Source organism: Netta rufina (genome assembly GCF_964035555.1).
Source record: "Netta rufina genome assembly, chromosome: 31".
NCBI classification, from domain to species: Eukaryota; Metazoa; Chordata; class Aves; order Anseriformes; family Anatidae; genus Netta; species Netta rufina.
The window spans coordinates 2,584,950-2,610,300 of record NC_140155.1 but is presented as its reverse complement, the minus strand read 5'-3'; the positions used below and the strand labels follow the sequence as shown (position 1 = coordinate 2,610,300).

The 25,351-nt window shown below is 52.3% G+C and overlaps 3 protein-coding genes across 5 annotated transcripts; 2 read left to right on the top strand and 1 right to left on the bottom strand.

Moving 5' to 3' along the window:
* Nucleotides 1-1,458: 1,458 nt before the first annotated feature.
* Nucleotides 1,459-6,229, top strand: LOC311220386 (uncharacterized protein; the record flags this gene model as incomplete). The annotated part of the gene is made up of 5 exons (XM_084303894.1): nt 1,459-1,524; nt 2,562-2,671; nt 2,842-2,940; nt 3,370-5,165; nt 6,176-6,229. The coding sequence occupies exons 2-5, from the start codon at nt 2,584-2,586 to the stop codon at nt 6,227-6,229; spliced, it is 2,037 nt and encodes a 678-aa protein (XP_084160020.1). The 5' UTR covers nt 1,459-1,524; nt 2,562-2,583.
* Nucleotides 6,230-6,271: 42 nt separating this feature from the next.
* LOC311220427 (uncharacterized protein) lies at nt 6,272-9,184 on the bottom strand. Of its 3 annotated transcripts, none has more exons than XM_084303952.1 (3): nt 9,072-9,184; nt 8,317-8,473; nt 6,272-7,899 (listed from the first exon to the last, which is right to left on the bottom strand). In XM_084303952.1, exons 2-3 carry the CDS (start codon nt 8,402-8,404, stop codon nt 6,524-6,526), a joined length of 1,464 nt encoding a protein of 487 aa, XP_084160078.1. In that variant the 5' UTR covers nt 8,405-8,473; nt 9,072-9,184; the 3' UTR covers nt 6,272-6,523. The 3 variants fall into 3 exon arrangements, with proteins under 3 accessions (XP_084160078.1, XP_084160080.1, XP_084160079.1); XM_084303954.1 differs by having other exon boundaries at nt 6,272-7,896; XM_084303953.1 differs by having other exon boundaries at nt 8,317-8,492; nt 9,072-9,181.
* Nucleotides 9,185-18,887: 9,703 nt separating this feature from the next.
* IL4I1 (interleukin 4 induced 1) lies at nt 18,888-24,432 on the top strand (the record flags this gene model as incomplete). Its single annotated transcript, XM_084303893.1, has 7 exons — nt 18,888-18,900; nt 20,563-20,777; nt 21,425-21,537; nt 21,901-22,102; nt 22,485-22,553; nt 22,912-23,048; nt 23,243-24,432. 7 exons carry the CDS (start codon nt 18,888-18,890, stop codon nt 24,096-24,098), a joined length of 1,605 nt encoding a protein of 534 aa, XP_084160019.1. The 3' UTR covers nt 24,099-24,432.
* Nucleotides 24,433-25,351: the final 919 nt, after the last annotated feature.

Below are 25,351 nucleotides of genomic sequence, written 5' to 3'. Positions count from 1 at the left end.
GCCACTGTGATGGGTCCTTTGAGGATGCACCCCCCAAAACAAACAAACAAACAAACAGAAAACAAACAAACAAAACCACACGTATGGGGCCATTTTGCGGCTTCTGTGAGCCCCTAAATCCTCGTATGTCTCTTAAACACATCAGAACTGTGCTCCTTACCAGCAGGACATGCATGCAGCTGTCCCCATTGACAGATCCCCCCCCCTTTCTCTGCAGAAACAGCCCTTGGAAAGAATTGGGACAGCTGCTGCCCCGTTCCCTCACTCCAGACTTGCTCAAATGTCCCACGATACCTCCCCCCATTTCCAAATTTAGGATATTTGCCCTCAAAGTGGTCCCTAACAGATTTATCATCCATAAATTCAGGGGGTCCTGCTTTGAGCTGGCAGAGGCCTGCAGTGGGGAGCTCCGCTGTAAGCCACAGCCATCCACAAGGAAATGTCACTGTGGGACCCCAAAATTGTCATATTTCTATAATTTTGGGAAGAACGCCTCACTGTTTCTCCTCAAACCATGCTGGCCACATCATGGGGGTGAAAGTGGCTGCCAGCCAAAGAACTGCTCTGATTTTGCTGGTGACATTGTGCATCCATATGTGTTGTTATTTTGGGGAGGTTTTGCAAGGTGTATCCACGCGATTTTTTTTATTATTTATTTTGCTCTTTTTTTTTTTTTTTTTTTTCTCCCAAAGGATTTTTTTAGATTTCTATTTCCGCCCATGCCATAGATATTGCCGCCAGAGGGCCCTGGCAATTGTGCAGAGCTCTTTACCCTTCTCTCTCTCCTTTTTTTTTTTTTTTAATTCCTTCCTTCCTTCCCCCTTTTTTTTTTTTTTTTAACTCTCTTATTGCCCAGGATATCAGAGGGGCTGGGCTTGCGGCCACCGCTCCCTGTGGCCCTTGCACCCCAGGGAGGGACACCCAGCCCCCTGCCCCTCTGTGCTGTGTTTTGGGGGGAGAAGAGGGATTTTTTTTCAAGGCAGGGTGGGGGGCAGAGAGTGGGGCACCTCCAGGTTTTGTCGCCAGCACCTCCCGAGCCGGAGACCACAGGTAACGGGGAGGCTTGGTCTTTGGATGCGGATAGGGAGTGTAAAATGGCTCCTTTTCCATCCCCCTTTCCTTCTCCCCTCCGTCCTTCCTTTCTTCTCCCCTCCCAGCCCATCCACCTCGCCACCCGCACACTCAGCTCAGCCCGCCAGATGCTCTCCATCCTTGTTAAAAAAAAAAAAGAAAAAAAGAAAAAAAAAAAGCTCTTCCCATTGTCTTTCTGGAGGTGCTGGCGTCCCTCCGTCCTTTCCCCTTGTTTTGTTAGCACGGGGTGGGATTCATTTCGTGTCTCGTTCGGGTGCCTTTGAGTGCTGAAAGTGCTGACCCCCCCCTCCCCTTTTGTTTTATTTTTTTTTAGCAGGATGGAAAAACCACCCGGGAAAATAAAATGAAGCAGGATGAGCTGCCAGGGAAAAAAATAAATGTAGGAGGGATCCGTGGTGTGCGCCTGAAATCGCCCTTTTATTCCTGACATCAGTAAGTTGGGTACAGCCTGCCCCAAACCTTTCTTTCTGTCCCCCCGTCAGTCCTCCCTTCTCCATCCTCTGCTGGAAAATAGAAATAAAGCGGGATCCTAAACGCTGCTCGCAGAGGAGGATGAGCGAAAGGAGGGAGGAGTGGGAACAATTTGTTTTTTTAAATGATTTTGCAGCAGAGAGCGCCAAACCTGGTTCCTCTACTTGGGAAAAGTCACATTTTCCCCCCAGATTTGTTAGAGACGGTGCTGAGCACCCGAAATTTGTGGCTCCTCAGGGCACGGTAGAGAAATATCTGTAATTCGTCCTTTTTGCAGGGTTGGGGAGCAATTGCTGTGTGTTTTGGGGGGGGCAAAAAATGAAAAGTTTGGGACAGGAATCTTGATGAAGGTGAAGGAACCCGTGGAGGAGCACTCAGGATTTCAGGATTTGGTACAATAGGAATTAGATTTGATACGATTGGAGTGAAAAATCACCCAAAAGCTGCTGTGTACACTGGAAAGTGTGCACGGAGCATGTCTTGGACCTGTTCCACCTACTAGAAAGCAAACTCTTGCATCCAGTAATTCAGCCGCTCTGATTTAAGTGCTTCTGACCTAATTGCCTGCAACCCTCGGAAAAATACCTGCATCTATATTAAAAATAAAAAAAGATAAAAAAAGGATTTGGCTGAGTTATTGAGCGTAGAGTCTGCTCGTGCAGTAAAAAAAAATGAATCTCTGGTGATAAGTGATGCTACCAGTGATATATCGGTTTGTTTTAGGGTGAGGATGTTGTCTGCAGGTTACCGAAATATGGAATATTAATGGAATATGGGGTTTATTTATTTATTTTTAAAGAATTACGCTGGAAGATCTGGGAAAATAAGCAGTGGATTAAGGGGTAGAGGCTTATCAGCCCCCAGTTTTATGATGCAGTGGGGGCTCAGCCTTTCTATCAGCCAGAAGAGAATCCACAGGTTAATAAAAAGGGGGGTTTTTGCATGCAAATCCTTGGGGTTGGGTTGTTGCTGATGGGGGTGTCACGTCCTTATTGCAGGGGGGGGCTCGCGAGGCCGGCCATGGAGCCCTACGTGCTGCTGGACCCGCGACAGCGAGCGCTGTATCGCGACGTGATGCAGGAGAGCTACGAGACGCTGATGGCGCTGGGTGAGGAGAGCCCAAAATAATGGAGAAAATTCGGGGATGGGCCAAATATCCGAATATGGGGACAGGATTTGGGTCACTGGATCCTCTCATCTTCGTGCAAGGGGCTGGGGGGCTCCTGAGGAGGGCGAGCCCTGCTGATCCGTGTTTCTCCCCCCTCCTTTTTTTTCCAGAATTCCCCGTTTCCAAGCCCAACTTGCTGTCCCGCCTGGCCCACGAGGGTGAACCAACAGCCCTGGATCTCCACGTCCCCAAGGACGCCCCGTCTGGAGGTGAGCCCCCGCATTGCGCCGTGGTCGTGGCACAAAAAAAAATGGGGTTGGCTCCTGCTGGTGGCTTTCCCCCACCTTTGGACATCTCCCCAAAATTGAAAAAGATGCTGGGAAGGCCAGAGCGCAATGCCAGGGGGATGTCCTGGCCGAAATGGAAATGCCAAAGCCCCTCTGCAGTCAGCCGAGAGGATTTTTGGGGTGATCCAGAGAGAAATGGGGATGCGGTGGAAGCGACGGTGATTTAATTACTGCGTTCGTGCTGGTGGCGGGGGGGTGGGATGGGGATCGGCTCCCCTGGAGGTGCTTCCCTGGAGGAAAACGTGAAATAAAACGAGGAGGAATCCCCCCCTTGCCCTCCGTTTCATCTCCCCAGCCCCGGCAGAGACAAAATCTGCCTGGGTCGCGTCTCTCTTTCCCTGTGCCCCACAGAGGACGGAGCACGAGCGGAGCAGGAACCCCCCGGAGAAGAAACTGCCGAGAAAGAGCCCGAAACCTCAAAACCCACGGCTGAGGAGCATCCCTCGAGCCCCGCCGAGGTGAAGGCGGGCGGGAGCGGGGAAGCCCCGCCGCAGCGAGCCCCCCAGCCCGGCACCACGTGCGGCGAGTGCGGCAAGAGCTTCAGCCACAAGTCGGCCCTGGTGAAACACCAAAAAATCCACAGCGGCGACCGGCCCCACGAGTGCCCCGACTGCGGCAAGGGCTTCATCCAACGCTCCGACCTCACCATCCACCAGCGGGTCCACACGGGCGAGCGGCCCTACGCCTGCCCCGACTGCGGCCGCCGCTTCAGCGTCAGCTCCTCGCTCCTCACCCACCAGCGCACCCACGCTCCCGGCGGCCAAAAACCCAACCGCTGCCCCCAGTGCGGCCGCAGCTTCGCCGACCCGGGGGCTCTCGACCGGCACCAGAAGAGCCACTTGGGGGGGAAACCCTACGAGTGCGGGGTGTGCGGCAAAGCCTTCGCCTGGAGCTCCCACCTCGAGCGCCACCGGCGCATCCACACGGGGGAGAAGCCCTTCCAGTGCGCCCAGTGCGGGCGAGCCTTCGCTTGGAGCTCCCACCTCGACCGCCACATGCGCACCCACGCCGCCGCCGCCGCCTCCGAGGAGGAGGAAGAGGAGGAAGAGGAGGAGGAGGAGGAGGAGGAAGAACCCCCGCCGCCGCCCCCCCAGAAATGCGCCGACTGCGGCAAGCGCCTCAACCACCAGACGGACCCGCGGCGCTTCAAGCACAAGGGCACCCAGACGCCGCCGCTTGGGGACGACCCCCTCGGCAGCCCCCCGCGGCCCTACCGCTGCGAGCAGTGCGGCAAAAGCTTCGCCCACGGCTCCGACCTCCTCAAACACCAGCGCGTCCACACCGGCGAGCGGCCCTACCCCTGCCCGGATTGCCAACGCTGCTTCCGTTGGGGCTCGGCTCTGGCCAAACACCGGCGCACCCACGCCCGGCAGCAGCCGCTTGCCAAAAGATGCGTCGAGGAAAGCAGCACCGGGGGAAAACCCTACCCGTGCGGGGCCTGCGGGAAGAGTTTCGGCTGGGTCTCGCACCTGGAGCGCCACCGGCGTGTCCACACGGGGGAGAAACCCTTCCGCTGCGGGGAGTGCGGGCGAGCTTTCGCCGTCAGCTCCCACCTGGAGCGGCACCGGCGGGTGCACACGGGCGAGCGGCCCTACCGCTGCGGCGACTGCGGCAAGAGCTTCGCCGTCAGCTCCACTTTGCTGGCTCACCGCCGCACCCACGTCGCCCAAGCGGGCCGGCCCCACGCTTGCCCGGAGTGTGGCAAAGGGTTCGGCACCCCGCTGAGTTTGGAGAGGCACCGGCGGCTCCACCGTGGAGAAAAACCCTACCAGTGCGGCGTCTGCGGCAAGGGTTTCGCCTGGAGCTCCCACTACGACCGCCACCGGCTCACCCACACGGGCGAGAAGCCTTTTTCCTGCGCCCACTGCGGCAAACGCTTCGGCCGCAGCTCCCACCGCAACCGGCACCAGCGGGCTCACGGCGCGGGGGGGCCCGAAAAGCGCCACGGTTGCCCCCAGTGCGGCAAAGCCTTCGGCCTCGCCGCCGCCCTGGCGGCTCACCAGCGACTGCACGCCGCCGCCGCCGGCAGCAGCGGGCTCTCCTTGCTGCCTCCCTCCTGGTGGGAAGGAGAGAAGCCGGGGGGGGGCACGCCGACACCCCCCGAGCTCTGGGCGGAGGAGCCCGGCTCCGTTTTCCAGCAGCACCCAGTGCCTTCCTCCTCCTCGCCCTCCTCGCCCTCCTCGCCCTCCTCTTCCTCCTCCACGGCCCCTAAAGGCTGGGCTGCCAAAGCTCTCGTGCCCCCCGGCGTGGCGTGGAGACCCGGGGAGGGGGACGCCCTGCGAAGCGGTGCCGCGGCCCCCCAAGAGCCTTGGGCGTCCCTGCTGCCCCCCAGCTCCTGAGATGGGGGCAGAATTTGGGGTTGTGGGGGGGGGGACAGAGCCACCCCCTGCTTTTTGGGATGCCCCAAAGCTGGGGTGGGGTCCCCCAGCCCCTGGCAGGGGGTGCAAAGGGGCTGTTTGGGAGCTGGGGAGGGGGTCCAGGACACCCTGGGGTGTGTTTGGGGGGGGGTTAGGATGGAACTGAGGGGGGTGAAGTGGGGAGAGGGGGCACACGGAGGGAGAATGGGGTGAGGGGTGGATTTGGGGAGGGCTGGCTGATCGCCCTATAGCCCTCTCCATCCTCTGTTTTGGGGGGGTTTGGGTGCACGGGAGGGGATCAGCAGCAAAAAAAAAACAGGGTTCACTGCGGGGACCCCCTGCCACGGGGGGATTTTGGGGAGAAACGGCTCAGGAAAGAGAAAAAGGGACCGGCCCCAACTGCCCCAAATATGCTTGGGTCACACCGAAGCCGGTTTGGGATGCACCAGGGGGCTCGGGCAGGGATGGAGAGGCTGGCTCAGCAGGTAATAAAATAGAGGATAGTTCACCAAAAACCCCTCTCCGTGTGTCTCGATGTCTTTTGTCCCCGGAGCACGATTTCCCCAGCAAGCCCAGCTCCTACCCGGGGGATTTTTCCCCGTAGGATCCAACCCCAAACACATCCCGCGGGGTCCACGTGCTTTAAAACCCCTCCACACATCTCCCACTGGGGGCAGCGATGGGATTTGGGGTTGTGGTGCGAGGAGAGCCAGGCACAGCTGGCTGTAGGGCATGGGGTTTACATTTTTTCCCCTCTTTCCCCCCCAAAAAATCTCCCTCCCCGCTTGCTGCGCCCTCAGGGGCCGGTTTATCCCCACGGGGTCCCCGTCTCCAGCCCCAAAAAGCAGACCTGAGATGGAGCAGGCACAAATAACCACGTATTTTGGCACAAGGACAGCCCCAGCAACCCATGTTGACCCTTCCCAATGCAAAAGGGCACCGTGTGTCCCCCGGGAAGGGGCTTCGTGTCCCCAAAAACGTCCCTTTTTGGAGTCCCCAGCACCAAGGGTGCACGCAGCGTTCCCCCATCGCTTCTAGGAGACATCAGGAAGGAGAAACCCCGATGGAAGAGGGCGGCAGGGCTGCTCCGAAGTGTCCCTTGCTGTCCTTGGCCTCGTCCCCATCCCGAAGTTTTCTTTCGGGGTCTTTCATTGCTCCTCTCCGCAGTCCCCGGGCGGATTCGCCAACCCCACAGCGCAGCGGGGCGCAGCGGGGGGCTTTCCCCCCGCCGGCCGGGTCCTGGAGGAGGGGGAGAAATCCACTTTGGGGAGGTGGCTGCGGCGGTGCTTGGTGAGGTGGGAGCTCTGGCTGAAGGCTTCGCCGCACTCGGGGCACTCGTAGGGTTTTTCCCCGGTGTGGACGCGGCGGTGGCGCTCCAGGTGGGACGCCCAGGCGAAACCCTTGCCGCACTCCCCGCACGTGTAGCTCTTCTGGGCCGCGTGGCCCCGCTGGTGGGCCAGGAAAGGGGGGGCCTCCCCGAAACGCTTCCCGCACTCGCCGCACTTATAGGGCCGCTCGGGGGAGTGGGTTTTGCGGTGCTGGAGGAGGTGGGCTTTTTGGGCGAAGCGCTCGCCGCAGCTGCCGCAGGGGAAGGGGCGCTCGCCCGTGTGGACCCGCCGGTGCCGCTCCAGGTGGGATGCCCAAACGAAGCCCTTCCCGCAGTCGCCGCAGCGGTGGGCGCGCTCTCGCCGGTGACCCCGTTGGTGGCGGGCCAGGGCCGGCCCCGCGCGGAAAAGCTTGCCGCAATCCCCGCAGCGCAAAGCTTTTTTCCCCAAATGGGTGCGGCGGTGGCGGGCCAGGTCGGAGCTCTGGCCGAAAGTCTTGCCGCACGCCGGGCACCGGTGGGGCCGCTCGCCCGTGTGGCTGCGGCGATGCTTGGCCAAGTGGGAGCCTTGGGTGAAAGCTTCGCCGCACTCGGGGCACCCGAAAGGTTTCTCCCCGGTGTGGACGCGGCGGTGGCGGGCCAGGTGGGAAGCCCAGACGAAACCTTTGCCGCAGTCGCCGCATTTGTGGGGTTTTTCGGCCGCGTGGCCCCGGCCGTGAGCCGCCAGCTCGGCCGCCCCGGCGAAACGCTTGCCGCACTCGCCGCATTTATGGGGCCGGTCGCTGGCGTGGGTGCGGCGGTGCTGGAGGAGGTGGGAGCTTTGGCTGTAGGTCTCGCCGCACTCGGGGCAGCCGAAAGGCCGCTCGCCCGTGTGGACCCGCCGGTGCCGCTCCAAGTGCGAAGCCCACGGGAAGCTTTTCCCGCAGTCGGCGCAGCCGTAGGGTCGCTCCCGCGCCGAGCCCTTGGCGCCCGCGCCCCCCCGGAGGGGTTTGGCGCAGTCTAATTTAGGGGCCGGGGTGGTTTTGGGGAGTTTGGCGAGGCCGTGGGGCACGGCTTTGTCGGGCCGTTTGGTTTTCCTCCGGTTGGAGCCCAAAGTTTTGGCCCTCTCCGGGCTGCGGGACGGGCGCGCTTCGAGCTCCTCGGGGATCTGCTGGGCGGCGCCTTCCTCCGCGGCTTTTTCGCTCACCAGCCCCTGAGCTGCTGAGGAGATTGGGGAGAAAAAAGGAAAAAAAAAAAAAATTAAAAAAAATTGGGGGACGGGTATTTAAATAAATGGAGCAGGTTTCCCCTATAAATCCAGTGTCCCGAAGGGGAGGAAGAGAGGAGGAAGGAATTGGGGACAGGGACACGCATGAGTACCCCACGAGCTCTTTTTCAATTAAATAACATGCAGAAACCCATAATTTTTTATTTTAAAAGAGGAAAATATTAAGGAAAACACTGGGGTTTTTGGGGAACCCCCCCCTTGAAACCCGCCTGGATTCCTCCCTCCCCGTTCCCGTCCCGCTTCCTTGCCTTTTGGGCAAGGGGGAAATAAAAATAGGGCGGGGTGAAAAGGGATTGGGGTGCTCGAGGAGAAAAAGAGGGGATCGGGATGGGGTGGGGGGGGTTTTTTACCAAGGGACATCAGCGTTTCGTAGCTCTCCTGCATCACGTCCCGGTACAGCGCCTTCTGCCGCGGGTCCAGCATCACCCAGGGCTCCATGGCACGGGGGGGGGACACGGGAACAAAGATTTGTGCCTCCCCTCCTCGCTCAGGGCTCCTCAAAACCCCCTGCGGGGAAGAGAAATCCCTAAAACAGAGGGAAATCCCCCCAGAAACGCTTCTCACTTGGGGTTCTGATGCTTTTCCTGGGCTGAATTTGGGGTTTTCTGTCTCCCTCTCGCAGCGCATGTGGGGTGTCCCCCCCCCCCCAAAGGATTAAACGCCCCCCAGGGGGGTAGGAGGGCCCCCACTGCCTCAAAAGGGATTTGGGGGAAGAAATGATGAAATTGGAGCTTCTGCAGACGGCAAAGGAGGTTTGGGAGGCAGAGTTCTCCCCGTAATAATCCCGTGTCCCTCCCCATAATAAAACTTCGCCCCCTAAAAATATTTCCCCCTAAAAATATTTCCCCCCCCCCCCCCCCCCCAATTTTTCCACCAAACCACATCCCACACCCTCTGCCTTCCTCCCCCCACCATCCCAGTTCCCCCAGTCCCCAGCCCACTGGGAATCGGCCCTCCTGGACTGACAGCACCCTAGGGGGGGGGGGGGGTGTCCAGATCCCATTAACCGCCCCCCCCATATTCTCCCCCAAAATAATCCGCTCCCCCCAGCGAACACCCCCGAGGGCCACGTCCTGCAACCTCCGACCCCTTTCCACCCCGTTACCTGCAAGCTCTGCCCTTCACCGGGGGGGAAACTTCCCCCCCCAAACAGCCACCCCAGTGCTTTTTTAGGGTGTTTTTGGGGTGCGCGGACCCCCCCGACAGCGGGGCACAATGGAGGCGATGCCGGCCATGGTTTTGCTCCGGAAGCCCAAGCCGGTATCCGGCAGAAAGGAGACGCCAAGAAAAAGCTCAGATCTTACCCAGAGCCCTCTAGAGGTAACCCAAACCCTCCTCCCCCCCCCCATACACATCCCGCTGTCCCTAAATACCCAGGGGGGGTCACACACGGGGCCTGCTCCGTCACCTCTTTTCCCCAAATATCTCCGATGCGTTTTTTGGGGGACCCCCGGCTCCTCAGCCCGGCCAAAATCCCAGCTCTTGGGTCCTTGAGAGGTTTTTTTTTTAGGGTTTTGCAAGTTTGGGGTGCAGCGGGGGAATGGGGTGAGATGGGACAGGAGGGACACGGGGGGGGCGGTTGCGCTGCTGGTGTTGCTGGGGGCAAGAAATTGGGGTTTTCGCCTGGAAATGGGGACCCAAATTGGGGGGGGGGGGGGGTGATAAAATTGTTAAATTATGGGATTTAGGAAAGGAAAAGATGCTTTTCTCCCCCTCCCATCATCTTTTGGGGTCTGTAAGAGGAAGGATAAAATGGGGAAGGGGCTCAGGGTGAACTGGGGTGGACTGGGGGGCAACTGGGATTTTAAAGGGGATGGGGGGTACAGTTTAGCTATGGAGTCCCAGCATATGGGACACGTCCCATGTATTGGGGGGGGGCACCACAGGTCCCATTGGGTGCCATATGGCCCAGAAGCCCCTCAAAAAGGGGGAAACACCCCCAAAAATTGTCTTATGGGGGGGAATGGGGTGAGATATGGAGCCAGGTGGCATCCCAGGGATTATGGGGACACCGATCCCATTGTCACCCTGAGGAGATTGGGGCTCGGTGGGGGACACCAGACCCCCTATTTTCATCAGCTGGTAGGCAAAAACAACTTGTTTCCCCCCCAAAAAAAAGATTTAAATTATTATTTTTAAGATTATTATTATTTTTTGGCGATTTAACCCCTCCCTGGGTGGGAAAGCAGCGATTTTCCTTTTAATTTCCTCCACCCAGGGCTTGGGGCTGGGGGATTATCCTAAATCCTGCCCCCCCCTAACGCACAGGCGTTTAACCCCTTCCTCCCCAGGGCCGGTTGCTGCAACCTCCCCCCTCTTCCCCCCTCCCCATCCCTCCTCAGCAGTGGATGGATGATCCCAAGGGGTCCAAGCCCTGGTTTTGGGGAGTTTCACATTTAGGCTCTACATTTCTTGGGATTTGTCTGGGGAACGTGTTTAAGGGGCTCCAGCCACTGGCTTCGGCTCTACCCCTGTCCCAGCTCCTAAAACCTCTGCAAAATCACACCAAACCCAGAAGCCCAGCCCTAAATAAAGAGAAACGGGGGCAGAAAACATCATTTATCTCCCCAAATCACTAAATAAATGTAATTTCAGGATGTCCAGGAGCAATCACCCTGCTTCCAGATGTCCCCAGTGGGGCTTCCAGCCCCACACCAGACATTTGGTGCGGTCTCAGCTCCCACCAGAGCCTTTTTGGGGCATTTTTTGGCCTCCCACCAGCATCACGGTGGGCAGCTACACATCATCCTACATTTCCAGGATGCTGGAGATGCTCCCGTTTGGGAACCAACCCCAAACACCCCGTGTTGGCATCACGGGGCGCTAGGCCCGGTGGCCATCCCTACAGGAACCAAGAAGGCGAGAAAGGCTCTGAGTTCATTTTTATTATTACTATTTTTTTTTCCTCCTTCACTTTTTTTCCTTCTTCTTCTTTCCCCGGGGCTTGAAACGAGGGAGAAGAGGCAAAACGTGGTGGCGAGAGGCGTCCCTCACTGTGCGCCGCGGGGCACGAGGGAGGGAAACCTCCCCCCTCTTCGCCTCATGACCTTCTCGGCGGCGGCCCTCAGCTCCGTGGTGCCGATGAAGGACCCGCGGCGCTGCTTCCTCCAACGATCTGCCTCGCTCACCAGCCCCTTGCTGAAGTTGTCCATGAAGGATTTCATCAACCTCTTCGCCCTGACCGACATGCGCCCGGCTACCGGTGGCACGAGGCCGGCAGGCCCGGAGAGGCACCTCCAGTTGGATTTCTTCTTCAACTGGGAATTGAGTCCCTTTGGGACTGGTTTCCAGCTCCCCGAACTTCTCTGCTTAATGGGAGGCTTCGTCTGCTGGGCTTTCTGCTTCCTCCTCCTCCTCCTCCTCCTCCTTTTTCTTGGGGGCTGCCCTCGTTGCTTGGTGGCTGCGGCCATGGGGTGTCCTTCGGCCTCGGTGGTCCCGGCTGCGGGGGGGGTCCCGGAGCTTTTTTAGGGGTGGGTACAGGCAAATGAGGGCTCGACACCACAGCCCCGGGGTTGGCTGGGCGAGACAGGGCTTCTGTGACATTATGCGTAATTTGCATAAAGATCTGAGCCAGAAAAACCCACAATTAGGGCAAAGAAAATACAGAAATACATAAAAACACACAGATATATGTAAAATATATATAGTATATATGCATTTAAATGGATTAATCCCAAGAAAATCCCCAAATACTTCCCCTCCGGACCCACTAGCTTTATTTGAAGGTTAATTCTCGAGGATGAGGAGGGGGAGGAAGGCTCCCAGCGGTGTCAGGATGGCCGAGTGGTCTAAGGCGCCAGACTCAAGGCTCTGCTTTCCCTCCCTGGGGTTTTCTGGTCTCCGAATGGAGGCGTGGGTTCAAATCCCACTTCTGACACACCTTTTCCTTTGCCATCTCAACCCTTTTCCACCCCTCCCGCACGCGGATTAGGGGAAAACGCCGATTTTCCCCCATTTTTTCGGCACTAAAACTCGCTCCTGCTCCCATTCCTGTGCCCAGCCGTTTGCACCCACGCGTGGGCGGAGGCCACGAGTGGGTCACGGCGAGGAAACAGGGAGGGAAACGCTGTTTTTGGGGGGTTCCTGGCTGCCGGGGGGGACAAACGCGACCCCCCAGTTGTGGGCTGGGGTCCCCTCGTGATGGGGTCACGCGTGGGGCCGCGCCAGAGCCTCCCTGTCAGCGCTTCCCTGGTGGTCTAGTGGTTAGGATTCGGCGCTCTCACCGCCGCGGCCCGGGTTCGATTCCCGGTCAGGGAAACTCGTTTTCCCCCCACCCAGAATTACTTTTTTTTTTTTTTTCCTGCTAACAACCACAATCTTTTTATTTTATTATTTTATTTTATTTTATTTTATTTTATTTTATTTTATTTTATTTTATTTTATTTTATTTTATTTTACTTCATTTTATTTTATTTTATTTTATTTTATTTTATTTTATTTTATTTCATTTTATTTCATTTTATTTCATTTTACTTCATTTTACTTCATTTTATTTTACTTCATTTTACTTCATTTTACTTCATTTTATTTTACTTCATTTTACTTCATTTTATTTTATTTCATTTTACTTCATTTTATTTTACTTAATTTTACTTCATTTTATTTCATTTCATTTCATTTCATTTCATTTCATTTATTTTATTTTTTCCTCAAATTCAACCCTAGAAGCACGCACTCACGCTCTCACATTCACGCTAAAAGCATCATGACCCCGCTGATTTTTCTTTCTAAGAATCACTGCTTTAATTGCCGTGTCTAATATCCCGACGAGGGCAGGGCCGGGCTGTCACCACCGCTATCCTGGGGCAGTTTAGGGTGTTGTGACATTTTCCTTGCACATTCAGGGACTCAAATCATCGCAATAAATAGAGTCAGGTGTATGTAAGCATCACCTTGCAGTAATGAGGATGGAAACTTTAGGGAAGTGGTGGAGTCACCATCCCTGGAGGTCTTTAAATGATGTATAGATGTAGAGTTTAGTGATATGGTTTAGTGGAGGACTTGTTAGTGTTAGGTCAGAGGCTAGACTCGATGATCTTGAGGTCTCTTCCGACCTAGAAATTCTCTGATTGTGTGAAACATTTATTTTTCTAATATAACACCCACAGCTACTCACTAATGAAATTATGAACCTCATGATAAAAAACAAATAAAAAACCACTCAGACACCACCAAATGCTGCCAAGATTGTGCTTTATTGCAATGCTGGTTTTAATATTTCCTTCTCTGCAGTCCTTCCACCATACGCTGGTGGTCGCACAGATCTTGCCAGCAGCTTTTCAGGTTTTCGCTCCCTCTCCTTGGGCCTTTGGATCTTGCTCCCGAGGGGTTCGAGGAGGGGTTCGAGGAGGGAGGGCCTCGCTTTTAGTGCCCGCTTCGCGCGGCCACGCTGCTCGGCTGCCTGAACCTCTTCGGCATCACGCGGCGGAGGGCGGCTTGGACGTGCGAGGGGCCGGCGACGGGATGGCGGCTCTCCCTCCTCAGCCGGTCGGCCTCCTTCGAAACCTGCTGGTAGACGTCGTGCAGGAAGCTCACCATCAGCCCCTTGGCCTCTCGGGACAGGAGCTTGCTGTCTCGCTTTATCTGGCCGAGCGCCTTGGCGCCGAGGGGGTTGAAGGGGCCTTTGGTGGCCGCTTTCTTCTGCGGCTCCGTGGGTTTTCGCTTCGCCTTCCCGCGGGCCTTCCTGGGCTTGGATGGAGGTCTCCTGGCATGACCTTTCGGCCTCCTCCTTTGCTGGGGTTGCCTCCTCCTTTGGGATTGCTTTCTTCCCCTGGCGGACACCATGGCTCAACCCTGCCCTGCCTGGACCCCTCGAACCTGCAACTGCCTTGGTCCACCCCCTTTTAAGCAAATTAGGGACAGGACCGAGCCCCCCCATTGGCCCAGAGAACAATGCCCCCAACGCTTCACAATGGAATGATGCAGGTCACTGCCCCCCCCGGCCCCCCAGGTATACTGGGACCCCAAAAAACCTGAAGCCCCCCCCGTGTCCCCCACCCCTTTGACCCCACCGTGATGTCAAACCCCAATAACAGCACAAATCGCGGCATAAATCTTCCACTTCCCAAAAAATGAGCATTTCTTTTCGGGGCGGGTGCAGGAAGATCAACCCCATCCCCAAAAGCTTGCTCCATCCACGCCAGGGGAGGTTTCTGGCTGAGCAGGAAACAAAGGAAAATAAAATCCTTTGGAAGAACATCTCTCCTTGGCTCAAACCGCCAGCAAATCTGCCTGCCAGCTGCGAGATGATGACTAATTACTTAATGAGTCCACCCAGATCCACCTTTGGTGGTTTCACAGCAATGGCCAGCTAAGCTCCGGGGCTAGCCGAGCCTTATTAAATCAGGGAGATCGCTCGAGCGATTGCTGTCACGAGCAAAACAGACTCAGCAGAAGGCTGATGAATGGAATTTATTGCCCGCTAATAACAGGCTGCAGCAGTGGGAACTCAAAGCACACCAAAACCAACTTCTGCCCCATCCGCCCTCTTCTGCCTGCTCCCAAAACCTTGCCACCTAAACCCAATAAAGTCCCCAGGTTTTTCCTCTCCAGCACGGCTCTTTTTTTTCATACCCACATGGAAATGCACACGCTCATCACCTCCATTTTCTCAAATGCTCAAATCCCCCTGCGTGCTATGTCCTGTACCAGCTCCAAACTCTCCAAACCCTAATTTTCTCCCCCCAAAATATAACACCGTTAAAACCATAAGGCAATTATTTGGAATAATTTAATTATTTCTTCACCCTACTCAATGCTCTGAATATTTGATGCTCCTCCAGCACCTGCAAATTGCATTTCAGCCATGAAAAAAAAGTCCTTAAAATATATCCGCTCGTCCCAGTCCTGTTTGCTGACCCGGAGCAATAACTTAGTATAAATTCTTGCTCACAAAAGGCAGAAATTAGCATGAGACAGATGCCAGCAAAGAGCTGGAGGGGAAAATAAATGGGTATAAAACACAAGTGGGCAGTGCCAGGATGGATACACGGTCCGAAGATCCAGACTCGAGGATCTGGCTGGCCTTCCCTGGGGATTTCTGCTCTGGGAATGGATTCATGGATGCCAATCCTACTTCTCATGCACCTTTTCTCACCTTTGGCCATGGATGGGAAATCCCCATCATAAAGCAGTGAGCTGGTGTTTGCAGGAAATCCCCCCCCAAGCTTAATCAATCTTTTGGGGGTCGTAAATGTAGAATATGCTCCCTGGGCACAAAATAATGAGCTTTTCCCATATGTCCCGTGAACCCACAGCACGAGCAGCTCCAGCATCACAGCCCTTAGGGTCTCTGCTCATCCCCTCCTGCAGCCTGGCTGGTTAAAACAATTCTTCTCCCTTCTAATTTATCCGAATTTTCCTTGTGATCCTTTATTTCCTTCCTATGGACTACATACCCAGAGCTGCAATGGGGGGGGGGAGGGAGCAAAGCCAAGGCAAGCAGTTGCATGAGAGAATGAAGCAATTTGAAATTTCATTTTTTTTTAAGCAAAGTTCTCCGCTTTGCACCATTCCCCTGAATTCTTACTCAATGTCTCACGACAAAGAGGTTGCTGTAATGAGAAGGAAGAAACCCACTGACACCTGGGCCCAAGTAATGGACACTTTTTATCCCCATCCTATCCTGGGTTGTCTTTCTTCTGTCTGTCCCTCCCCAAGCCTCAAGTTTCAGGTGGAAGCTGGATTTCCAGTAATCCTCAGGGAAGCAGGAACATGGGAGGAACTCCTTGTGCAATTAATAGCGAGCTGCTTATCCCCAGACAATAAAACCTGTTATTTGAGGCCCATCATAAAGCGACTTGCTAGGACATGCGCTAAGCTCTGCCTTATCAAAACAAACCACCCTCGAAAATCTGTCAGTCCTGGGAACACGGGGAAGTGCTGGTTTCGTCACGTTGTTCTCAGATCACTCAAGAAGTGGTTGCTTCATTTAGCAGACGCCTCGTGTTGTGGGCTGCCATCATAGGTGCCAGCAGGTGTCAAGAAAACAGCCCGTGGATTGCAAGCAGGAAAAACAAAAAAAAAGGACAAAATAAGCTGTGGTTTGTAATAATTAGTAGTAATAATAATAATAACAATAACAACAACAACAATAATAATAATGACATCAATAATAATAATCAATAATAATAAAAAATAATGATAATAATAATAAATAAGGCCTTTGATTTGGGTTTAACATTTGGAAGAGGAAAGCAGGTGGATTTTCTTAAATGGGGATGTGCTCTGGGCCAAAAAGCCCAAAGAAGCAAGAAATGGAATAGAAAAGCATGAAATTTTTTCATTTTTCTTAGAAGGGAATTAGCCGTGGACATTCCTCATCCAGTTTTAATGGGAAAAAAAGGGAACTCGTGGACGTAAAGCTGGATGCAAAGAATTAATTTGGAGTCTTGCCTTGATGTGCCAGCAGGCAGAGCTGTGTGTCGGAATTTTGTTAAAAAACACCATTTTGGGGGCATAGCCAAGGTCTGAGGCTGTATTAAAAGCACCATGGACTTCATTGGCAATCCCAGAAGTGACACTGAGGGTATGGTATTGGGGAAGATTAAATCTCCATGATGGGACAGGAAGAAGAAAGAGCACCAGGAGATATCCAGCTTGTCACAACAATGACTTTTGCCGGGAAAAACCCACACCCTGACTTCTTCCAGGAAGACCCTTTGAGCACAGCGTTGCAAAACTCTTGTAGCTACGTGACAAGCTCATACAAAGCGAGAGAACTCATAGATACAAATCTCTTCTCTAATTCCTGCTGCATGACAAAGATCGCACCCTGGGCATCAACTCATGAAGACCTCAACACAAGAAGGACATGGACCTGTGAGAGTGGGTCCAGAAGAGGTCGTGGGGATGATCAGAGGGCTGGAGCACTTCTCTTTTGAAGAAAAGCTGAGAAATTTGGGGTTATTTATCCCTGAGAAGAGAGCAGCCTTCCTATAGCTAAAGGGGAGCAACAGGAGGGAGTCTTCAGGAAGCGTGATGACAAGGAGTAATGGCTTTAAACAAAAAAAGGGTGGATTTAGCTAAGATATGAGGAAGAAATTCCTTACTCAGAGGGTGATGAGGCACTGGAACAGCTTGTCCAGAAAAGCTGTTGGATGTCCCGTCATTGGAAGAGTTCAAGGCCAGGTTGGATGGGGCTTGGAGCAACCTGGTCCAGTAGAAGGTGTCCTTGACCATGGCTTTAAGTTCCCTTTGTACCCAAATCATTCCCCATTTCTCTGCTCTATGCTTAAGGAATTCTATAAGTACTGGTCCCAGAAAGCCTGCAAGGTCATCCAGTGGGATCATAATTTAATACTTCCCCCAAATTTGACTTCATGGATGGGGTAACATACGGAAAACCCACTCAACACCCACCCCTGATCCATGTTTTACCCCACGGATCCGCAATTTACTCTTCTGAGGCTGTATTTAGAGCTGGAGTAATGACCAATGTAACAGCACAAGTGAGCACCAGCACCAGAGCCCCAACCCCCTTACCACAATTCTTCAAAATTCCGCCTAAACCTCAGAAAAACCTGCAATATTGCTGAGCTTTGGGTGGGAAAATGCATGGTGATGAGGTCAGCTCAGTGCAAGAGACTCCAACTGTTGCAATCAAGGAAGAAGAAAAAAAAAAAAAAAAAAAAAAAAGCAGTACTGAAAGAAGCCAGAAAGAGGACCAGACAAAGCCACACTTAGCTCTCAGCCTCCCTGCCTCAATGGCCAGGGAAATACACTCGAAAATCTGAAACCCAGGCTTTTAATGGCAGGAGGGAATGATTTACTGTCACTACTGTCACTTCTGCTTGGTTGCATGGAGTTGCTCCAGCACGAGGAGAACCGAAAGCACTTCAGAAGACAAATGGGAGGTTTTTAACATGAAAAAAAACCACTAAGATGACTCAATCGCTATCAAGGATTGCAGGGCTCTTCCAGCAAAGCCCTTTTCCAAGGAAGTCCCAGCAAAGGCGATTGCTTCTGCCCAGTGCTGAGCTCACCCCAAGGGCCACAAGACTGGGAAGTACCAGTTCTGGGTTTTGTTTCTGGAACTGAATCAGCAAATGGCCCCACTGACTGGAAAAGGCAGACGTTAAGCATAAGACGAAGGAAAAGACCAAGTTTATAGGGCAAAAGTAGTCTGCTGTGGGTTTATTATCGCAATTTTTAAGATTTCCAGTCAAGGTGCCAAGATTGGAGTCCATCCATACCAGGGTGTGATGAACCAGCCAAGGGACCTTTCTTCAGGCTGGTTTATGGGGTTATGGTCTCTTAGCTACACAAAGTTCTTGATTATGGAAAAAAATAATACCATTACAACTCGGTGTTTTTACCATTTCAGGCATCTCTTGGTTCCCTCTATGGCCAGGATCAACACAACTAAAATTATGCAATAATTAAGAGTGAATTGATGAACCGCCACCTGGAAATGCCACCAGAAAGGATATTTTGGATGCTACCTTGCGGGTCTCCATGCGGCGAGAGATGAATGATAATATCGACGTATAGTTTAAGGGGGCTGCGGTGTAGGGGAAGAAAACCCAAGCCAGATGTTTTCCCAGTAGGAAGCTCTCTGTTCATCACAGAGGAGGGTGCGGTCACCCTTTGTCTGTTCTGACAATCACAACGATCACAACGCTTCCCATAATGTCCTGTAAATTGATGGCTCATGACCAAAGAGGTGGCAACAGCAGGGAGTAAAAAAAAAAAAATAAAAAAAAAATACATACAGGGGAACTGAGTGTACATGCAATTGCTTCTTCCCCTTCTTATGACATACCACACTTTGCTCTCTTCCGGGGTGAACTGATTGGCAGAGTTGATTTTTTTTTTTTTTTGAGCCACCGCCGCCGTGTTACCTCTTTTTTTTTTTTTTTTTTTAAGCCGGGGTATAAAATGAAAATAATCTCAGCGGAAGGCTTGCCTTCCTCCAGGAACCATGGCTGGGACGGGTGAGTGATTCTCCTCTGGACTTTGGGGGTGTCGTGCTGCTTTCTCCTGCTTGCCTTTTGTCTTCGGTGGCTGGGTTTGCCTACATCTCCTGGGTGCCTTTTGTGTCACATCCTGAGGGCACCAGCCTCAAATCTCCATTTCTCCAGCAAAAGTATTTCATGATCCTGTGCAACTTGCTCTGGCAGCGAGAGATCTCCCTCGCAAATGGGACTGGGATGTGCCCAGGTGCGTAGGGAGCAATGGAAACCCATCTGCAAGCTCAGCTTCCCCTAGGGACCTTCTTGGAGGACACCTCCTTGCATCACATTTGCAGTTTCTCCAGCTCCAGCCCCACCGTAAGGGCTGGTGGAAGGTGAAAATCCAGCAGATGGTTCCGAGAGCTCGCCCCAACACGCTTGCCATCCTCCCACGGGGACCCCAATCTCCGTCCAGAGGATCTCCTTTGCCTTCTGCATCGGCCAGGGCTGGTTGGGGTGGTCTTGTTGGGTGGGATGGAGGCAATAAAACCAATTAGTTGCTCTTTGCTGCTACACAGCCCACCAAAACCACAACTCAAAGCAACATCCCTGGTCCTCAAGGCTGCTCAGGGCAGGGGCAGTGTTGGATCAAGAAGGTTAACGCAATTTTCTTAGCACGATACCTCTTCCAGCCATGCTTTAGGACAGCAGACCTGTTGATAAACGGCCTAAACACAGCAGGAGCTTTCTATTTCTTTATTTTACGGCCACAATCAGCATCTTCAGGGAGGTGGATCGGTGCTATGGGCTGTAGAAAGTCCTACTTCCAACAGCTCTGAGGCTCATTTGCAGCAGCTACATTTTGACCCAGATTGTCGGCAGAGCTGGGGCTGATCCAACAAAAGCAGCGATTCCAACAGGGATTTTCCCTGTGAATAAGAATTACTCAAGGTGTGGTTTCAAAAGCTTTTTTTTTTTTTTTTTTTTTTTTTTGTCTCCCTCCTTTCCTCTTTTTCCCTGGAAGGAAACTAGCAAGAGCTGGGGGAAGGAAAAGAAAATGAAAGTTCTCCTGTAGTTATTTTTGAGACTAGAAACAACAAAAATCAGAAAGAATCAGCGCGGTTTCTGGTCACCAAGCTTCCTTTCCCATCACCTGTCATCATCTATTTAATATAGATAATCTCTTCCTATATCTAATGTAATAGTGTGGTGGAGGGAGAAGACAATATTAAAATTGTGATGTCATGGAGACAAGGGATAGTGCAGTTGGCACAACAATATATTTTTAAAAAACTTCATTAAATTCCTTGCACACATGCGACGTTAAATTACCATTCCTCATTACGGAGCCTTTCGAGCTTATTCAAAAACTCAAACTCATTTTGGAAACTCGCTACAACAGTTACACAAGCAGAACATACGAAATAAAATCTCTCTGGGCTTGCTTTTTTTCCTTGAAACAAAATTTGCATTCACTGGCCCTGCTAGACATCTGGCTGTGGTCGTGAGAGCCTTGCTGATGCCAGTGGATTTCACAATCGTGCAAGCGGATTTGAAAAATGATTTGCTGCTCATTCTTCGTTGGGGTTTGGGCACCGGTTTGTGCTGCCGCCTCCCTCCCTGGCTCTCAGGAATGAACTTGCATGCTGATTGCCGAGCGTTTTCGCTGCATTATTTTCCTCTCTTCTTTTCTTCCTTCCCTAGTTCTCTTCCAAATCCTCCTGCTCGTGGGGCTCGTGAGCGCCAAGAGGTTTTCGTGTTTCCCTGAGTATTGCCTTAACGATGGAGACTACGAGGAGCTACTGGATATAGTCAGGCATGGGCTGGAACCTGCAACTAAACCAGCAAACGTGGTCATCGTCGGTGCTGGAATAAGCGGGCTCACGGCAGCGAAGCTGCTCCGAGATGCTGGCCACAAGGTGAGCGGTTGCACATTTTGTTTTCCTACCGTAAGGAATTCGCAGCCTGGAGAATGAAATAAATTTATTTTCAAGGGGAATAAATGCAGGAATGGATGAGGTGGTGGGGGAAGGAAGGAAAAATGAGCAGGCTCCAGGAATTTCGCTTGATTCAGGAGTGATTTTCAAAACTACAAGCAAGGACAAGAGGCGATGTGGGGGGAAAGGGAAGGTATATGCAAAGCAGCTCATTCAGATGTTCCCCCAAATGAATGGAAGCAGCAAAAAGTAAAGAGATTGTGCCTGTTGGGTGCTTTTTCTCTGTTTCTGAGGGTGTTGGAGGTGGGAAAGACACAAAGCTGCCTTTCCCTGGCTGTTTTCCAAACCCTTCCAGCACATGGAGCAGCAGAACCAACGCTAGGACTCTTTCAGCAGAGAGTGGGTGCACAAATGTGATGCAGAAGTTAGGGACTGTGCTGTAGGCAGAGGGGATCTTGCCAACACAAAGCATTTTGGATCTACAGAGAGCTCTTTTGTCATTTGGAGGGGACCTATCCTGCTCCATGGGGCACACAGGCTGCTTGCAATGATGCCCGTGAGCTTGCTTTGTTTGCATAAAATCCCTGAAGGCTGAAAACCTGCACCCTCCACCCCAAATTGCTTTTCAGGTTACCATTTTGGAAACCAGCAGTCGGGTCGGGGGGAGGATCAGGACCTACCGAGAGGAGGGACAGGACTGGTACGTGGAGCTGGGAGCCATGCGCCTGCCAGGCAAGCACAGGTAAGGTGGTGTCCTCCTTCTCTGCCCCAAAAAGAGGAGAAATGAGGCTGGGGATGGGGATGAGGATGAGGCTGAGGATTTGTGCTTGGAAATAGATGGAGAAGAGCAGGAGGAAAAAGTTATTTCCCCCATCTCTCCCCTAGAGCTTAGCAGCTGCATAAAAATGGCCAAAAAAACCCACGTGGCTACCTGTGTTTGATAATTTTGACAATTATCAGAGCTGATAACACCTATCTGCAATTACAAACGAACACATGGGCTTCCCCATAGTCGATGAGAAAGTTTCCTTTCCAGGTTTTTAATGCTTCAATGGCAGGGTTTGGGTGTTTGCAAGCACCTCCCTATTCCTCTGCTCTTTCCTAGGCTGGTCCGTGAATTTATTAGGCAGTTCGACCTGAAGCTAAACCCATTCATCCAGACAGACAACAACACCTGGTACTTTGTGAACGGCGTTCGGGCGAGAACTGGGGAAGTGGATAGAAACCCTGACATCCTAAACTACACGCTGCATCCCTCGGAGAGGGGCAAAAGTGCCAGCCAGCTTTATAGGGAGGCACTACATAAGGTACGTGGCCACGTGGAAGGGATTGCACCAGCACCCATCCCTCTGGGTTACGGTGTACCCTCACCTGCCATCATATTTGGGGAAGATTAGGGTCTTTTTGGAATGAAAAGCAGAAAGAATCGAGGCTAGCTGAATGCAGAGTCTTTTCATACGCCTTCATTTCTCTGGGATGAATTCACCAGGAGTTGGAGGAAATAGAAAATGCCACACCAAGGGATAAATTCCTAAAAGGTGAGGCAGGATCTGCTAGCTCTAGCTCAGCCCCAGGGTTCCCAGATCCCTAGGGCTGAATGTCCCGGATGAATCCTACCAGAACAGAGCAGGGGGCAACGCTTTGGGAAATGTGCTTTCTCTCACAAGTATATCAATATTTCCTCTTCAGGCTTTCAAAGAGTTCCAGACTATGGACTGCAAGGAATATCTGAAAAAATACGACTCCTTCTCCACCAAGGTCAGTGGCTTGAGAATAAATTTAATTTCCCTGCTGGTGATAAAACTTCTTGAAGAAGTCTGAAGTGCTCTAGTCCCTTTCTCTGTCAACACTTCTAAGTGTTTTTTTCCTAACCAATTCCGCCTTCTGCTTAAAAAAAAATAGAAAGAAAAAGCAATCATGACTTGGAAGGAGTAGTTAGAGCTCTCTTATTTTCAAGGAGAGAAGCTCCTCTCTCCTCATGTTCCTCCATCATGTGTTTTGTAATCAGATGGAGCATCAAGCAACAGGGCATCATTTTTGCCTTGGGGTTTATAGGGGATACACGCACTGCCTGAGATAATAACATCAGGCCCTCTTTTCTTTCTGGTCTTTTTAGGAATATTTGATCAAAGTAGGAAAACTGAGCCGAGGAGCTGTTCAGATGATCGGTGACCTGTTGAATGAGGACTCCGGATTTTATCTGTCTTTCCTTGCCTCGCTGTGGGATTTTGATATCTTCTCTGATGAGGAAAGGTAAGATATCTCTTATAGGAAACACTATTTTGTGCTTGTCCACAGAAAGCCACTGGAAGAGGAAACTTCAGTGACTTTTAGACATGTGATGGGGAATCCTAACTTGCAGCTTTGTTATTACCTCTAGGAGAAGTCAGGTTTTACATTTACTGAAACTCAACCTCTTTTCCTCACCTACCTCTTCTTCCTTTCAGCTTTGATGAAATCACGGGGGGTTTTGACCAACTGCCCAAAGCCTTCCACAAAGCCCTGCCGGATGTCATCAAATTCAACTGCACGGTGGAGAAAATCATGACGAAGGGAGGCAAAGTTCGGGTGTTTTACCGTGCTCCAGACACCTTGGTCTCGAGTAAAGCAACTGCAGATTACGTCCTCGTCACTTCATCCGCCAAAGCCACCAGGCACATCAAATTCCTCCCACCACTCTCTTCTCCCAAAACCCATGCCCTCCGCTCCATCCACTATGCAAGTGCCTCCAAAATAGTGTTGGCTTGCACCGAGAAGTTCTGGGAGAAGGACGGCATTCGAGGAGGGCACTCCATCACCGACCGCCCTTCCAGGTTCATCTACTACCCCAGCCACAACTTCTCCAGTGGCGTGGGGGTGATCCTGGCCTCCTACACCTGGAACGATGACTCTCAGTTCTTCCTGCCCCTCACGGATGAAAAATGCCTGGACTTGGTGTTCCAGGACCTGGCGGACATCCACCGGGTGAGCAAGGAGTACCTGCAGTACACCTGCGACCGGTACGTGATAGAGAAGTGGCAGCTGGACAAGCACTCACAAGGGGCGTTTGCGGCCTTCACCCCGTACCAGTTCACTGATTTCTCTCAAGCTCTCTTTGAGCACGAGGGCAGGGTGCACTTTGCAGGAGAGCACACTGCCCAGCCTCACGCCTGGATCGACACCTCCATGAAGGCCGCCGTGAGGGCCGCGAGCAACATCCATGATGACAGTGAGGCCCGGACGCTCATCGAAAACGAGGAGCTGCTGGAAGATGAGGAAAACGAGGAGCTGCTGGAGGATTTCCTGGAGAAGGATGAGCTCTGAGAAGGTCCCGACCTTACTAGATGCCACCAGCAGGCTTTGAATTCACTCTTGGTGGCACAAACCTCTTCTCAAGGTTTCCTCTTTCCGACTCAGCAGCAGCAAGGAAAACAAAAACTGAAAAAAAAAAGTGTCTGTCCTCAGACAAAAGACTAATAGCTACCTGGTTAAACACTTACGAGGAGAAAAGGGAATATTAAAAGTAATCTCTGTGTAGGTTTCATGACTAGATATTACCCCTGCTCAGGTGTGCTGTGGTATATTCTAATTTATTTATGTATACAATACTTCAGGGAATGACTAAGATGTAATAAAGGCTGGTGTTTCTCAATCGCTTGTCTCAGGTGCTTCCATCTCCCAGTAGAGAGAGGTCTTGGCCTCCCTTCATCTTGCCTCCCTTCAGCCATTTAGAAACTCATCACCCTTTAGCTGGGTCTTGCTCCCTTTCCAGGATTTGGGAGATAACTCATTGCTTCTGAGCCATTTTCTCCTTTGTAGCACAACACAACCACTCCAAATCCCCTATGGGTACCAGTCAGGATGACTTCTGCCTCCGTGGCCTCTTCTAACCCACCTCACAGAATCACAGAATCTAAGAATTTCTAGGTTGGAAGAGACCTCAAGGTCATCGAGTCCAACCTCCAACCTAACGCTAACAGTCCCCACTAAACCATATCCCTAAGCTCTACATCTAAACGTCTTTTGAAGACTTCCAGGGATTTTCCAGGGATTTTTGAAGACTTCCAGGGATTTGACCTCCTGCCAGCTGAGCTCAAAGCATGGCCAAAAGTTCATTACACAAATAAATTTAACAACCTGAACATAAGAAGTAAGCCCAGGAGCCATACAGCCTATGTACACAGACACATGAATGGATTTTCAGTCAAGTTTCTTCTTTCTCTAGTAACTGTTGTTCTAAATTTCATCGGTCAGCAGGTGGTGAGCAATTGCACTGTGCATCACTTGTTTCGTACACGTTATTAGTAGTAGCACTATTATCATCATTATTGTTATTATTATTTTCCTGTCTTAATAAACTGTCTTTATTTCAACCCACAGGCTTCATTTTCCCATTTCTCTCCCCCATCCCAGAGAGGGAGGGTGAGCAAATGGCTGGGTGGTGTTTAGCTGCTGGCCAGGTTAAACCACAACCACCAGCAACAACGCTTTGAAATACAAAAACCCACTGCTAATTGATATCAGCTTCCTTCCACCTACTCTAGAGCTCTAACAAATAACGGTGCTGTACCAAGATA